Source organism: Rana temporaria, chromosome 5 (genome assembly GCF_905171775.1).
Source record: "Rana temporaria chromosome 5, aRanTem1.1, whole genome shotgun sequence".
Lineage (NCBI taxonomy): Eukaryota > Metazoa > Chordata > Amphibia > Anura > Ranidae > Rana > Rana temporaria.
Window position 1 is genome coordinate 29,200,358 of NC_053493.1, and position 17,441 is coordinate 29,217,798.

At 43.8% G+C, this 17,441-nt stretch overlaps 1 protein-coding gene across 2 annotated transcripts in view; it reads right to left on the minus strand.

The window, feature by feature from the left end:
- Nucleotides 1–17,441, minus strand: part of DYNC1I1 (dynein cytoplasmic 1 intermediate chain 1) — a 542,074-nt gene that overhangs the window by 448,413 nt on the left and 76,220 nt on the right. For both annotated transcript variants that reach the window (XM_040352301.1, XM_040352300.1), the window contains one exon: nucleotides 16,158–16,273. In XM_040352301.1, coding sequence (XP_040208235.1) covers nucleotides 16,158–16,273 — 116 coding nt within the window. The remainder of the gene's footprint in view (nucleotides 1–16,157; nucleotides 16,274–17,441) is intronic.

Here is a 17,441-nt window from a genome sequence, read left to right on the forward strand (position 1 = left end):
TTCTGGCACTTCTCTCCTTCATGTGAAAATCACAATTTTTTTGCTAGAAAATTAATCAGAACCCCCAAACATTATATATTTTTTTTTAGCAGACATCCTAGGGAATAAAATGGCAGTCATTGCAATACTTTTTGTCACACCGTATTTGCGCAGCGGTCTTACAAGCGCACTTTTTTTGGATAAAAATCACTTTTTGAATTAAAAAATAAGACAACAAGAAATTTGGCCCAATTTTTTTATATATTGTGAAAGATAATGTTACGCCGAGTAAAATGATACCCAACATGTCACGCTTAAAAATTGCGCCCGCTCGTGGCATGGCGTCAAACTTTTACCCTTAAAAATCTCGATAGGCGACGTTTAAAAAATTCTACAGGTTGCATTTTTTGAGTTGCAGAGTAGGTCTAGGGCTAGAATTATTGCTCTCACTCTAACGATCGCGGCGATACCTCACTTGTGTGGTTTGAATACCGTTTTCATATGCGGGCGCTACTCGCGTATGCGTTTGCTTCTGCGCGCGAGCTCGTCGGGACGGGGCGCTTTAAAAAATTTTTTTTTGGTTTTCTTATTTATTTTTATTTAGTTTTATAATTTTTTACACTGAAAAAAATAAAATAAAAAAAATTGATCACTTTTATTCCTATTACAAGGAATGTAAACATCCCTTGTAATAGAAAAAAGCATGACAGGTCCTCTTAAATATGAGATCTGGGGTCAAAAAGACCTCAGATCTCATAATTAGACTTAAATGCAAAAAAAAAAAATAAAAAAAAAAAAGTCATTTTTTCAAATGACAAAAAAAAAAAAATGTTTCTTTAAGAGGCTGGGCGGGACTGACGTTTTGACGTCACTTCCGCCCAGCAGAGCTATGAGGACGGGTGAAGGAGATTTCTCCTTCAGTCCCGTCCCCGCTCAGCTGCCGGACACATCGGATCCCCTCCGCCGCTACCGACGGCTCCGGTAAGCGGCGGAGAGCGCGGGAGAGCGGCGGGAGGGGGGGGCCCTCTCCCGCCACCGATAACGGCGATCTCGCGGCGAATCCGCCGCGGAGACCGCCGTTATCGTGTACACCACCGCCCCCTGAAAAGATGAATATCTCGGTTGTGGCAGCAGCTGCTGCCGTTATCGAGATATTCAACTTTAAAAAGGAGGACGTCTTTTTGACATGGGGCGGTGGTCAAGAGGTTACACTGTCGGATCTTACGATTGCAATACCTCGGCCGCCGCTGGGGGGAGTTTGCGTCGTAAACCAGCGTCGGGTATGCAAATTAGTACTTACGGCGATCCACAACGGTTTTTCGCATTCGCTACGTCGCTGCTAGTCTAGTTTCCTGTCGCAAAGTTAGTCGTCGTTTTAGCTGCCCTAACTTTACACAGCCCATGTTAAATTATGGCCGTCGTTCCCGCGTCGAAATTCACATTTTTTTTTTCTTGCGCAAGACGTCCGGGAATACGAAAGTACGCTACGCACGTCGCCATTCAAAAAAATTACGTCACTTCGCGCAAAGCACGGCAGGAAATTCAAAAGTGAGCATGCGCAGTAGGTCCGGCGCGGGAGCGCGCCTAATTTAAATGGCACACGCCCCTTTGAAATACGCGGGCTTACGCCGGAGGCGTAGGTTTTCATTGCAAGTGCTTTGTGAATCAGGCACTTGCGATGAAAACTTGCGGCGGTGTAACGTATCTACGATAAGTTGCGCCGCTGCACTTCTACGTGAATCTGGCCCATAGTGCCTGTGGACAGGTCTCACATTCTTCTCAGAAATGGAGGCCCGTCATTGGTGTTAGTGGGAGAATTACTGTCCAGTTGTTTATATCAGGGGGAAAAATTATGCTCCATCTTTAGTGTCAGTGGAAAGACCAGTGCCTCATCATTAGTGTCGTTGTTTGTGTCAGTGAGCTCTCACTGGTTCCTCCTGTTGAATTCCATGTCACCACTATATCCTCTAATGCAGTGGTTCGCAACTTCTGTCCTCAGGACCCACTAACAGGCCAGGTTTGCAAGCAGTGGCGGCCGATGGAAATTGTATTTTGGGGGGGCGGCAAACAGTATACCAAAACACCCATTGAATGCATGTGCTCCCATTGTGGAGACGCTCATAAATTCAGTAGCGTTTAGGACTTCAAGCATACACAGATAGATTTCTCACCGCTCCAGGTGAGCCTCGTTGGTAGTCAAGGGTTGTTGAACCATCAAGGTGCTGGCAATGCTGATGATAGCAAATGAGAGGAAAAAAACTGGACAGCCGCACTCCAAATCACTTAAAATAAGTGGTCTTTTATTTTCAACTGTACATACAGTCACTGCAACCCACAACACACAGTATGGCCGACGCGTTTCGCACTTACAATGAGTGCTTAGTCATGGCTTCAAGCCAAGCATACACAGGGTGCCGTGAAGAGGCTTTGCAGCTTACGCATGTGTTTGCAAATGCGTGCTAACAAAACCCCTGTTTTTAATGCAGGTTAATTAGGTTGGTCAGCAGACTGGTGGGTGAGTTGAGCTTTGGAATGTTCCGTTTTTATTTTTTATACGTTTGCCCTTCCATGTGCTCCTTGCTGTGAAGGGCAGTTATAGGGGCAGGGGCCAATTGTTTGTTACTGGTGTAAATACCAAAAATCTGGCCTGTTAGTGGGTCCTGAGGACAGGAGTTGAGGACCACTAATGGGTAGAGGTCAGAGAGAGAAACCAGTGATAGCTGCAGGAAACCAAGGAGATTGACCCTTCTGGAAGTGTGGGATTCCATACAGACTGGGCGCCATTTGTTCTATACCAAAGACTGTACACTACCTTCCCCTCTCCCCCCCACCCCCCCATACAGGCCTGGCATTTAATGACAGAGCTACTGATCTCTTCTATTTCCAGTGATCCCCACACATACCAGCAATCATTTCTTGGCACAGAGGCGTGCCCACAAGCTAACCCCCTTGGGAGAGAGCTTCCCATGAAGAGGGTTGGAGCCGAGACAGCCGCCGTGGAACCCCAGAAGACGAGGATCAGGGCTACTCTGTGCAAAACAAACTGCACAGTGGAGGTAAGTATAACATGTTTGTTATTTTTATTTTTTTAAACCCGAAGCCATACAACCCCTTTAGAGGGGATCAGCAGTACTGTCAAAAAATGCCAAGGAAGTGTAGTGTACAGTCTTTGGGAAAACCCAAAATAGCTCCAATACCTGATGCCTGCCGCAAGAAGTTAATATTATGTCACTACTGCGCATGCACTGTAGAACTGATGTTCAAAAGTGCCATCCACAACAGCTCTACCCAGTGGGACGCCCAACCAAAAAAGTCCTTGCAGCAGCAGGTAACCCATGTCATGTATGGGTGAGGTAGCGATAGGTACAAGTGTTCAGACAAAGTTTGTTTGAAAATCTACTAGTGTATGGTCAGCTTTACACTACCAAACTCCTGGAAAAGGGCAGATGCAATCCACCAAAAGGCTTCTGCTAGTTTTTTAATTGACACAAATAAAGTGATCATTATTCAACCGACTGGAGTTTCCAAGCCTATCTATTCACGCACGTTGTTCCTCACCTATCTCTGCAATCTTCACCTGCAGCAGGCGGGTCTGTGTTGCAATGGACATGGTCTTTTAGTTTTTGGCTTGTGCCACATCCTACCCAACAGTGTCTGCTGTGGCTTACACAAGCACTCTTAAAATGTGGCCTGGCAGCTTACACCACAAATACCCAACCTCTGCTGCTGGCGGAGAGGACTGCATCAGGAGTTAGCCCTCACAGCCCTTTGTTGAGGTCTTACTTACTGCCTGCTAGTACACCCCACTGGTCACAACTGTGCCCACCCCCCCACATCTCATTACCATGCCTGAAACCTCCCACACTCTCATCACCACAGTTGAATCTTATTCCCCTCCCCCATGCACCAACCCGCAACCCAACCCCCACTCTTACCACTGCACCCATCCAATTCCCCACCCCCCACCCAACCTTCCTTTCTCCACTGTCACCACCTCTTGCACATGCCCTCCCTTTATGTAATTGTAAGTCTTTCTTCCTTTTTTTTTCCTTATTGTGGAACTTAAAGGGGTTGCAAACCCTTATGTTTTTTCACTTTGATGCATCCTATGCATTAAGGCGAAAACACTTCTTTCAGTCCTGCTTGCTGCCATTCCTGAGCAAGCTCTGCACTGGTGGTGCCCCGATCCCGTAGCTGAGTCAACTGTACGAGACGATCCTAGCGCTTGCTGGACTTTCTTGGGTGCCCTGAAGTCTTTTTCACAACAATTGAACCTCTCTCCTTGAAGTTCTTGATGATCCGATAAATCGTTGATTTAGGTGCAGCCTTAGTAGCAGCAATATCCTTGCCTGTGAATCCATTTTTGTGCAAAGCAATGATGACTGTATGCGTTTTCTTGCAGGTAACCATGGTTAACAGAGAAAGAACAATGGGCCAGATCCACAGCCAGCCGCCGTAACTTAAATATTGCCATTTAAGTTACACTGCCGCAAAATTTCTACCTAAGTGCCCGATCCACAAAGCACTTACCTAGAAATTTTCGGCTGTGTAACTTAAATCCGGCCGGCGCAAGGCGTTCCCAATTCAAATGGGGCGAGTCCCATTTAAATTAGGCGCGCTCCCGCGCCGGCCATACTGCGCATGCTCGTGACGTCTTTTTCCCGACGGGCATAGCGCGAAATTACGTTAGTGAATCGCGCCGGGTAAAAAAGTTGCGTCGGGGAAAAAAAAAGATACGGCGGGAAAATTAAAAAAATAAAAATAAATCAGCGTCGCTGCAAAGAAGGGTCTACTTTTACAACGTGTAAACAGTTTACACTTTGTAAAAGCAGCCCTAATTTTACGATGGCAACGTAAGTATTTACGGAGATTTCACGAAGCTAAACCGATTCGTGGATCTCCGTAAGTGCTCATTTGCATACGCGAAGCGGCATTTCGACTCGAAATGCCCCCAGCGGCGGATGCGGTACTGCATCCTAAGATCCGGCAGTGTAAGTCCCTTACACATGCCGGATCTTCTGCCTATCTTTTGGAAACTGATTCTGTGGATCAGTTCCAAAGATAGAAACAGGGATACGACGGCGTATCAGTAGATACGCCGGCGTATCCCTTTTTGAGGATCTGGCCCTATGATTTCAAGCACCACCCTCCTCTTAAAGCTTCCAGTCTGTTATTCTAACTCAATCAGAATTACAGAGTGATTTCCAGCCTTGTCCTCATCAACACTGACACCTGTGTTATTGAGAGAATCCCTGACATGTCGTCAGCTGGTCCTTTTGTGTGAGGGCTTAAATGCAGTGTAAATAGTTTTTTTGGGGGATTAAGGTAATTTTCATGGCAAAGATAGATTTTGCAATTAATTGCCATTCATCTGATCACGGTTCATAACATTCTGGAGTATATGCAAATTGTCATCGTAAAAACTCAAACAGCAAACTTTGTAAAAATGTATATTTATGTCATTCTGAACATTTTGGTCAGGCTGTAGTACGCTAAGCATCTCAAAGTAAGTAATCGGAGTAATGCTTTATCATTTTTGGCTGTTCCATACATGCCCAGTTGCTCTTTACAAAATGTAAGAATATGTATTTATTATGTATATTCTTTAGCCAGGCTACACATCGTTATATCCAAAAATAACAATTCCTGAAAACTCAAGGACTGTGAAACGCGTCAATCTTTTAGATCCCTTGGTGTAACTATGGACACTATAGAAACTGAGTAGCTCTTTCTGGTTTAATCTGGCAGTTTTACGGGACCAAAATGTGGAATTTTATATGTGTTTTTATATTTGTAATAAACTTTTTAGTATTTTTCTATACTAATTATGTGTTTGTACCAGTAAAGTCGAAATTCCAGTTTCTTTAGATACAATGGATATAAAGGGCCAGATTCACGTATTTTCGCGTAAATCTGCGGCGGCGTAACGTATAACATTTTAAGTTACACTGCTGCAAGTTTTACAGGCAAGTGCTTGATTCACAAAGCACTTGCCTGTAAAGTTGCGGCGGCGTAGCGTAAATCCGCCTGGCGCAAGCCCGCCTAATTCAAATGGGGCGTGGATCATTTAAATTAGGCGCGTTCCTGCGCCGAACGTACTGCACATGCTCCGTCCCTAAAATTTCCCGACGTACATTGCGCTAAATGACGTCGCAAGGACGTCATTGGTTTCGATGTTAACGTAAATGGCATCCAGCACCATTCACGGACGACTTACGCAATCAACGTTAAATTTCAACGCAGGAACGACGGCCATACTCAACATTGGCTAGACCACCTAGGGGGCAGCTTTATCTTTTCGCCGCATATCTCTTACGCAAACGGCGTAAATTTACTGCGACGGGCAAGCGTACGTTCGTGAATCGGCGTAACGACTCATTTGCATATTCTACGCTGACCGCAATGGAATCGCCACCTAGCGGCCGGCCTAGAATTGCAGCCTAAGATCCGACGATGTAAGTCACTTACACCTGTCGGATCTTAGGGAGATCTATGCGTAACCTGATTCTATGAATCAGGCGCATAGATACGACCGGCCGGATTCAGAGATACAACGGCGTATTAGGAGATACGCTGTGGTATCTTCTTTCTGAATCTGGCCCAAAAAGTCTACACACCCCTGTTAAAATGTCAGGTTTCTGTGATGTAAAAAAAAGAGACAAATACAGTACATTTCAGAACTTTTTCCACACATTTTCATTCACTTGAAATTAGTCTTTATTTTTATTTTTTTTTATTATCAAAATTTGTATTGATTTTTTAACATTTCCATTTAGCATTATATCACATATCAAAAACAGTGTAATATTACAAACATCCTCATCTATATCCTATACTCCCCCCTCCCTCAGAAAAAAAGTGTGCATACCCTCCTATAACTGGGGATGTAGCAATCATATGCAAACTTGTGATAAATAGGAGTCAGTACACCTGTCTTCATTTAAAGTGCCTCTGATTAACCCCAAACAAAGTTCAGCTGTTCTAGTAGGTCTTTCCTGACATTTTCTTAGTCACATCCTACAGCAAAAGCCATGGTCCGCAGAGAGCTTCCAAAGCATCAGAGGGATCTCATTGTTAAAAAGTATCAGTCAGGAGAAGGGTACAAAAGAATATCCAAGGCATTAGATATACCATGGAACAAAGTGAAGACAGTCATCATCAAATGGAGAAAAGATGGCACAACAGTGACATCACCAAGAACTGGACTTTCCTCCAAAATTGATGAAAAAGATGAGAAGAAAACTGGTCAGGGAGGCTGCCAAAAGGCCTACAGCAACATTAAAGGAGCTGCAGGAATCTGGCAAGTACTGGCTGTATGGTACATGTGACAACAATCTCCCATATTCTTCATATGTCTGGGCTATTGGGTAGAGTGGGTACAGTGGGAAAACGGAAGCCTTTTCTTACCAAGAAAAACATCCAAGTCCGGTTAAATTTTGGAAAAACACATCTGAAGCCTCCCAAAAGCATGTGGGAAAATGTGTTATGGTCTGATGAAACCAAAGACGAACTTTTTGCCCAGACTTCCAAAAGATAGGTTTGGCACAAAAACAAAACTGCACATCACCAATAGAACACCATACCCACCGTGAAGCATAGTGGTGGCAGCATCATGCTTTGGGGCTGTTTTTCTTCAGCTGGAACAGGGGCCTTAGTCAAGGTAGAGGGAATTATGAACAGTTCAAAATACCTTTTTAATATTGGCACAAAACCTTCAGGCTTCTGCTAGAAAGCTGAACATGAAGAGGAACTTCATCTTTCAGCATGACACCGACCCAACGCATACATCCAAATCAACAAAGGAATGACTTCACCAGAAGAAGTTTAAAGGAATGGCCAGCCAGAGCCCAGACCCGAATCCCACTGAAAATCTGTGGGGTGATCTGAAGAGGGCTGTGCACAGGAGATGCCCTCACAATCTGACAGATTTGGAGTGTCAAGTCAAGATCTGCCATGCTGATAGACTCATACCCAAAAGACTGAGTGTTGTAATAAAATCAAAAGGTGCTTCAACAAAGTATTCGTTTAAGGGTGTGCACACTTATGCAACCATATTATTTTCGTTTTTTAGTTTTACTTCCCTCCACCTAAAAGATTTCACGGAGTTGTAGAGAATATAGGTCACATTAAAGGTGGAAAAAGTTCTGAAATTATTTATATTTGTCTCATTTTTTTACATCACAGAAACCAGACATTTTATCAGGGGTGTGTAGATATTTTACATCCACTGTTACATTCCAGGAATGTGGTAAACCATTAACAGCCTTATTTTATATTAATACAATTTGCATCCATAGACACACATACCGCAGCTCAGCCCTGCTGCCTTCTCACTGGTTCGGAATGACATCATCTATAAAGAGGGGAAGAATGCAGCCTGGCTGTTTTGTAATAATAGAATAATCTATTGCGCTACTGCGAGGGTTGAAAGTGAAAATCAAGAATGTGTCGAATATATAATGAAAAATCAAACAAATATATATCAGTGTTACTAAAGCAGCTATATCTAAGGGTGCACAAAACCAATAACTAAAGTGATAAAAACAATAACTAAAGTGATAAAAAAGTGATAAGCGCTAAAGTATAGGTGCGTATACAACTGATGGCAAATTGCCAACACACTGTGACTAAGAGTATATAAATAAATATATATAAAATGGGCTGGGGAGCCCAAAACGTGAGAGTGCTATCCCACTAGAAACTAGAAAAACTGGAAACCAATGGTTAAATGATAGAGTCTATGGGTGGGTGATCAATGAAACGTTTCAAAGGATCAATGGATGGATCATCTTGACAGGATTGAACAGTCCAACATCTTATCTCCTATTGCCCTTACCTTCAATCAGTGGTGTATGCGCATAGGGCAAATCTTTTTTCTCCTATTGGGTCAGCGCCGCCACTCCTGGATCTGTTCAGGAGTGGCGGCGCTGACCCAATAGGAGAAAAAAGATTTGCCCTATGCGCATACACCACTGATTGAAGGTAAGGGCAATAGGAGATAAGATGTTGGACTGTTCAATTTTGGCTGTTTTGTGCTCAAATGGGAAGATTGTCCGGCGAAGATGCGACCCTACACTTTCCCTACCACTAGTACTGTCCCTAACAGACAGAAAGGATCGACTTCAGTACAACCAACCTTTCCATACATGGATCGAAACTCGACCGGTCCCTGCCCAGATTCTATCCATCTATGGCAGGCTTTAGTTTATCCTAGCTCACCTTATGGAAAATTAAAGAAAACACCAGGCAACCAACAAAACACACACACAAAAGAAAATAAAAGTGCTATTACAAGGAGCCGGTGCCAAGAACTGTTTTCGATGCTCGTATTTCATATTCCTTTTCATGTCTAGTGGGTTTATCGTGTGTTTTCATCAGTAAGAAGCCCAAAGGTACAGTAATTGTGAGGTGTTACAAATCACGTATACATTTATTGTTCTGTAAAATAGGAGACCCGTCATTACACATTCACACATACCTCATTCCGCCGGGACGCAGGCTGGAGACCCGCTGGCTAATTTGTTGCACAGCACCATCACTAATAAGTCTTTGTGTCCAAGAGGGGTTTAAGTTGTAAAAATAGCTAGACAATGGGCCAATATATCAGAGTTTGTTAAGATCGATAATAAAAAAAATAAAAGGCTTATCTTAAGGACAGCTTGACAAATTCATACACAAACAATAGGCAGCGTTTCCATTTCCATACGAAGGGATGGCGATTATATACCCTGTCAGGTCATCTGTCAACAAGTTTACTATATGAGATATATATTTTAGTATGCACTAGCTGAAACCTGTTACTTATGTTTTTTAAAAGTCCCACGCAAGCAGGTAGATGAATTATGACTGTAAATATGGTGAATATCATTCCTTTTCTTTGTCGAATGGCTAGTGAATGAGCTGAGAGTACAGGCAGATGATGAAATATAACTGCTGTTTCCTATTGGGAGCCTATATGAGTAGGGTTGTCCCGATACCACTTTTTTGAGACCGAGTACAAGTACCGATACTTTTTTTTCCCAAGTACTCGCCGATACCAATTACCGATACTTTTTTTTAATGTCATGTGACAGTATTTTATTTTATTTTTTTACAATTTTATTCAAATTTTTTTTTTTACAGTGATTTTTTTTGTTTTGTTTTTTAGGGGGGGGGTGTATTGTCAGTGTGTCTTTTTTTTATATATTTATTGCAATTTTTATTTTTAATCAGCCCTGTTGGGGGTCTTTGGAGAGATATCAGGGGTCTTAACAGACCTCTGACATCTCCCCTTTAAGACAGAGAAAGGGACTAAGGACACAGATTCCACAGTCCCTTTCTCTGCAGCCTCAGCTGAAATGAATGGAGGGAAGCTCCTCTCCATTCATAAATTGTAAACACAGGTTACGATACTCAGTTATATGAATGGACAGAGTCAGTGATCACTGACTCTGTTCATTCTGAAAAGGTAGGAGCCGGGTTTAGCGGCTCCTACCTCCGCTCTCCATCCTGACAAATTGAGGGGGGAGAGAGGACAGCACGGAACACGGGGGGGGGGAGAGGACAGCACGGAACATGGGGGAAAGAGAGGACAGCACAGAAAACGGGGGAAAGAGAGCACAGCACGGGACACGGGGGAAAGAGAGCACAGCACGGGACACGGGGGAAAGAGAGCACAGCACGGGACACGGGGAAAGAGAGCACAGCACGGGACATGGGGGAAAGAGAGCACAGCACGGGACACGGGGGAAAGAGAGCACAGCACGGGACACGGGGGAAAGAGAGCACAGCACGGGACACGGGGGAAAGAGAGCACAGCACGGGACACGGGGGAAAGAGAGCACAGCACAGGACACTGGGGAAAGAGAGCACAGCACGGGACACGGGGGAAAGAGAGCACAGCACGGGACACGGGGGAAAGAGAGCACAGCACGGGACACTGGGGAAAGAGAGCACAGCACGGGACACGGGGGAAAGAGAGCACAGCACGGGACACGGGGGAAAGAGAGCACAGCACGGGACACGGGGGAAAGAGAGCACAGCACGGGACACGGGGGAAAGAGAGCACAGCACGGGACACGAGGGGGGGGGAGAGCACAGCGTGGAACACGGGGGGGGGGGAGAGAGCACAGCATGGAACACGGGGGGGAAGAGAGCACAGCATGGAACACTGGGGGGGGAATAGAGCACAGCACGGAACACGGGGGGGAGAGAGCACAGCACGGAACACGGGGGGGGGAGAGAGCACAGCACGGAACACGGGGGGGGGGGGGAAGAGCACAGCACGGAACACAGGGGGGGAAAGAGCACAGCACAGAAAACGGGGGAAAGAGAGCACAGCACGGGACACAGGGGAAAGAGAGCACAGCACGGGACACAGGGGCGGGAAGAGAGCACAGCATGGAACACTGAAGGGGGGGAAGAGAGCACAGCATGGAACACTGAAGGGGGGGAAGAGAGCACAGCACGGAACACAGGGGGGAAAGAGAGCACAGCACGGAACACGGGGGGGGGAAGAGAGCACAGCACGGGGGAAAGACAGCACGGGGCACGGGGGAAAGACAGCACGGGGGAAAGACAGCATGGAGCACGGGGGAAAGACAGCACGGAGCACGGGAGAAAGACAGCACGGAGCACGGGGGAAAGACAGCATGGAGCACGGGGGAAAGACAGCACGGGGGAAAGACAGCACGGAGCACGGGGAAAAAACAGCACAGAGCACGGTGGAAAGACAACACGGAGCACGGGGGAAAGACAGCACGGAGCACGGGGGAAAGACAGCACGGGGGGAGAAGACTTGCAATTCCCCTGCCTGCCCAGGTATCGGCTGAGGCATCGGAGAATTTCCCCCGAGTACAGGTACTCGGGGAAATGCTTGGTATCGGTACCGATACTAGTATCAGTATCGGGACATCCCTACCTATGAGGATTAAAATATGGATGAGCAATGGGGGAAACTAATGCGCAAACCACACTAATACCTGAGAATAGCTAATAATTAATGGATAATATGTCCACCATAAGTATTATAATGAACTAATAACTAGGCAGCAGCCACAACTAAATAATGTTCACACACTAAAAGTATATGAGGAATGGGGGGTGTTGGGGCGCTTACCAATAATAAAAAAATTATACATAAAAATATGACTAGCAATAAAGTGCTCACTGATGAAATATAAATAAATAGTCAATGAATATAACAGTGATGACATAAAATATAACATTAAATATACTGTGCAAATATTAAGTGCATAAATAGGTGCTAATAAAGTGCAAAGGGGTAATTTCATCCAATGTATATCAATAAGACTGAAGTCCAAACTCATTGAGAATAAATATAGTGAGAAAGTCTTCATGCAATTGTGAATAATTAATGTGCAAAATAACAGTCCAGAGAAAAATCCAAGACATGCAGCCCGAAGGTGGTTTGATGTCCACAGGATAAATCTTAAAGTGCAGTGCTTAAAGAAAAATCCAAAAAAACGTGCTCCACTCCAGGTGACCAGTAGTACCAGCCTCTCACCTCTAGGAGGCTTAAATTAAGCCTTATGAATTCCCACTGGCCCGCAGCTTCACTTCCCCAATATGTCTGCAGATCACTTTCACTTCCAAAACACAGCAGCAGCGTATGATCACAATTCCAATCCCTCTTTCATTGAATCAATGGCTCCCACAAAGTGCATGCAAGGAGGAATAACGCTCACAATGTGTAAAATCGTGAAATAGTACTTTAATAAAGGCAATAAAACGCTCACATTTCCAATTGCAATATCCGATGTAATGAACCTCTCTGCTCCCGGCCGAGATGACGTCACCGACGGCTCACAGCTTGCCTCACACGTTACGTGGCTAGTCACGCCACTTAATCATAGGATCTTAATAAAATATGGATGCTGGTATTCCCGATTTAACCACTTAACCTCAGGGAGATTTACCCCCTTCATGACCAGGCCATTTTTTGCTGAACGGCACTGCGTTACTTCAACTGACAATCGCATGGTCATGTGACGCTTTACCAAAATAAAATGTCCTTTTTTTCCCCCCACAAATAGAGCTCTTTGGTGGTACTTGATCACCTCTTGAATTTTTATTTTTTGCACTGTTAACGAAAAAAAGACCGACCAATTTTTTTAAAAAAATATATATATTTTTTACTTTCTGCTATAAAACGTACCCCCAAAAAATATGAAGTAAATAGTTAGCAAAACACCTAAATCCAGAAATAGCACCATCAAATTATGCAGCATTGTAGATTGTAGAAACATTGCACACTGAGATTGTAACATGTATGATGACACGAAGACTCATATTTTATTTTATTTATTTTATGTACTTATATAGCGCCGTCAATTTACTCAGCACTGTTTACATTGTACATTCAGATCAGTCCCTGCCCTCAAGGAGCGTACAACCTAAGGTCCCTAGCTCACATTCATATACATACTAGGGCCAATTTAAACAGGATCTGATTAACCTACCAGTATGTTTTTAGAGTGTGGGAGAAAACTGGAGCACCCGGAGGAAACCCATGCAGGCACAGGGAGAACATGCAAACTCCAGGCAGATGGTGTTGAGGTCCGGATTCAAACCTGTGACCCTTTTTGTTGCTAGGTGAAAGTGCTAACCACTACATATGTACTGTATTTATGGTTAACAACATTCTATAAAAATGTTGTTTAGTATCAAAGATGTTAAAATGAAATAACACAGATTGCAAACGATCACCTTGTAAAACAACCCATTCAGTCTAAAAAAGAAATGATAGGCAAAACATTTGTGTAAATAAAAAAAAAAATATATATATATATATATATATATATATATATATATATATATATATATATATATATATATATATATATATATATATATATATATATATATATATATATATATATATATATATATATATATATACACACATATATAAACTACCTTTTTTATCTTTTTGATAAGTCATCACATTTCCTCTGTTCTCAGTTGCATAAGTGTACAAGAGCTGGGGGGAGGAGAAGCTGCAGAACACTGAGCTTTCCAGTGAATGACTGTGTGGACAGGGGGATATGTGGGGGGTTGTGGGTGGTCTAAACATTGGAGGAGAGCGGGCTGAGTTCCCAGCATAGCTAGTGAAGTGACCACGCTGTTCTCTCCTGCTTAGTGTGGTCAATTTGTAATAGGAAAGCAGATGGACTGGCAGGATCACCAGGGATTTCACATAAATGAAGCAATACACAGAACAGGAGAATTTTTTTATACAAGTACATGGCACAGCAGCCACATATCAGGAATACGAAATGTTGGGTTTACAGCTGCTTTAAATTCCACCATAATGTTTCAAATAAAGTATACAAAGGAAACATGCACTGCCACTGTAACAATTCATTGAATTTATCAAGTAACACTTTGAATTTCAGTAAAGCCTCTGCTGCCATCTACAGGATAAAAATGATAATGACTGTAAAATAACCATTACGAAATTGACCTCTTAGCAGATTGAATGCAACATGTGCTGAGGTTTGAAAGAAGATTTTTCAATGGAGGAAGGTGGAGCAGTGACTACTGTGTGCAATAATTCAGTCAGAGGCAATATACAGGCTGCTGACAGGAAAGAGAGGAACCAACAAGTGATGAGTTTGCCAGTGATATGAAGGGTCTATGCACACTAGGCAGCAGAAAAAAAAAAAAAAAAACGCCACAACTGCTGGCAGAAAAAAAGATCAGCAGAAAGAACATTCCTATGAAGCATATTGTACACGTATTTAAGAACATTTGCATTTATATCCATTTTCCCCCAAAACAGTAAACTTGTACAATGTACACTTAAAAACACCTAATGCACCTAAACGCCTAAAGATCCAATGAAAGATGCGCTTGTGAAGGTTTTTTTAGCCTATAAACGCTTCTTTACAAATATGCCTGTAATGTGCATGTACTCATACAGGCAAACAGAGTTGCTTCTACAGGCTGAAAAAAACACCAAATGCCTATGTAAGCAGCATTTTCTATGTCTAGTGTGCATGAGGTCTAATATATGTAAAGCCACCATCTTTAAAAAGAGAAGTATGGGCAAAGCTGTTTTGGCCATACTTCTCTTGTGGGTCACAGAAGTGCACTTACTTAAGCTGTCCTGTGACCCAGAATCAGCCTACAGTGGGCTAAAAATCTGCTGTCAGATAATATCACAGAGCCACTCCAGACTGTGCAAGAGCCAGAGTCATATGCCGATCAGGCATCTGGGTGGATCCCAACATTATTGCCGGGATCCACCCAGAAGCCTGATCGGCATGTGCCGTGTTGCCGAGTGCCTGAGCCAGCCACTCTCATTCTTTGCACAGCCCAGCACTCCAATGAGAGCAGGAGGGGCAGACCGAGAACTGAGTGATCAGCAGTCAGGAAATCGCTCAGTTCTCAAGCCGCGTACACACAACCGTTTTTCATGTCATGGAAAAAAAACAACGTTTTTCTCGACGTGATTCTTGTCAAGCCTGCCTTGCATACACACGATCGTGAAAAAAAATGCTTGAGCAAAGCGCGGTGACGTACAACACGTACGACGGCACTATAAAAGGGGAAGTTCCATTCGATTGGCGCCACCCTTTGGCCCGATTATGCAAATTTCCCTTCTCATAACATTGCTTCTGAGAATGCGCGATTTTTTTCTCCCACGCCGTTAATGCCTACACACGACCGTTTTTCACGACGTGAAAAACGATGATGTGTAAAACGACGAGAAAAATTAGAGCATGTTCCAAATTTTTAATGGCCATTTTTCATGTCGAGAAAAATGCTCTGGAGCCAACTTAAAAAAATTGCATTTTTCTCGTCATGAAAAACGGTCATGTGTACGGGGCATCAGGCTTAAAGCCTATGCTGCAGCCATAGAGCGGAGTATGTACTGTATGTTTGTTTTTGTTTTTTAATTCCCACTCCTTTAACTCCACATATAACATCCTACCAGAATCTCTGACGTTTACCATCCAATCATGTGCAAGCAAAAATGCTGTTTTTATCTTAATTTCCTTACATATGATTGGGTATTCTTTGCAAAGTGAAGGCTCTGGGCCGAGTGCACTTGCAGAGTGTACATTCTATTTGCCTTTAGTAAATCAACCTCAAAATGTTGTACCGGTATATTTTCCTTGACAAAAGTCCATAATCAAAGAAATGCAATGTACATCACATTATAAAATTCCTACCTTCTACCCGATGTGTAGTGATCGGCGTCTGTGTCTCCTTGGAGTAAGAAACGACTTCTCGAGGTAGGAAATCCACCTGGGTGATCTTTGAGACTCCAAGTTTAAGAAGTCTTCTTCTGAAAACAGAAATGTGTTGAACTGTTACCAGCTAATAATTAGAAAACAAATTAGTTTTACAAGACATGGGAGGCAAATGTGGGCCGATGGCCATGAAAGTTCTACCCTCCTGCTGCTTTCTGCTTCAGTTTTACAAACATTTCTGAGGAGAAGCAGAAGAGAGAATAGAATAGCCTCGGGTCTACAGGGGATTGTCAGGAGGCAAATACTAGCAGGGCCAGTACTTAAACACTTCCGGACCAGACGCCGCAGTTATACTGCGGCAGGCTGGCACCCCCTGTGTGAGCCGTCAGCTCTTTAAGGGGGCCTCCTGCAGCGCACGTGCGTGCCCGTGGCGTGTGCCTGGAGCCAATGCGAGTGCCCAGCTGCCCCGATTGCTCGTGAGCGTAAACACACACATCCCGATTCTCTCAGGCCGCGTACACACGGTCGGACAAATCCGATGAGAATGGTCCGACGGGCCATTTCCATCGGTTCAGCGCTGAAATGGCCTGATGGTCTGATGTGCGTACACACCATCATTCCAAAAACCGATCGTGTCAGAACGCGGTGACGTCAAACACACGACGCGCTGAATAAAACGAAGTTCAATGCTTCCAAGCATGCGTCGACTTGATTCTGAGCATACACGGGTTTTGAACCAATGCTTTCTGTACTAACCATCGGTTTGGACCGATCGGGTCGATTTTAAAGCATGTTTTAAAATTTTCGACCGAAGGACAACAGACCGATGGGCTATACACACGGTCGGTTTGGACCGATGAAACTGAACCTCGGTCCATTCTCATCGGATTTGTCCGACCGTGTGTACGCGGCCTAAGGGTCGAGGAGACTGATCGATCTTCTTCCCCTAGTCACTCCCGCCCCCCCCCCCAACAATTAGAACACACATTAGGGAACACATTTAATCACCCCCTAGTGTTAACCCCTTCCCTGCCAGTGAAATTTTTAAAGTAATCAGTGCATTTTTATAGAACTAATCGCTGTATAAATGTCAGTGATCCCAAAAATTTGTCAAAAGTGTCCAATGTGTCCAATGTGTCCGCCATAAAAATCTTACATCGCCACCATTACTAGTAAACATAATAATAATAATAAAAAAAAATTCTATAAATCTATCCCCTATTTTGTAGACGCTATAACTTTTGTGCAAACCAATAAATCTAC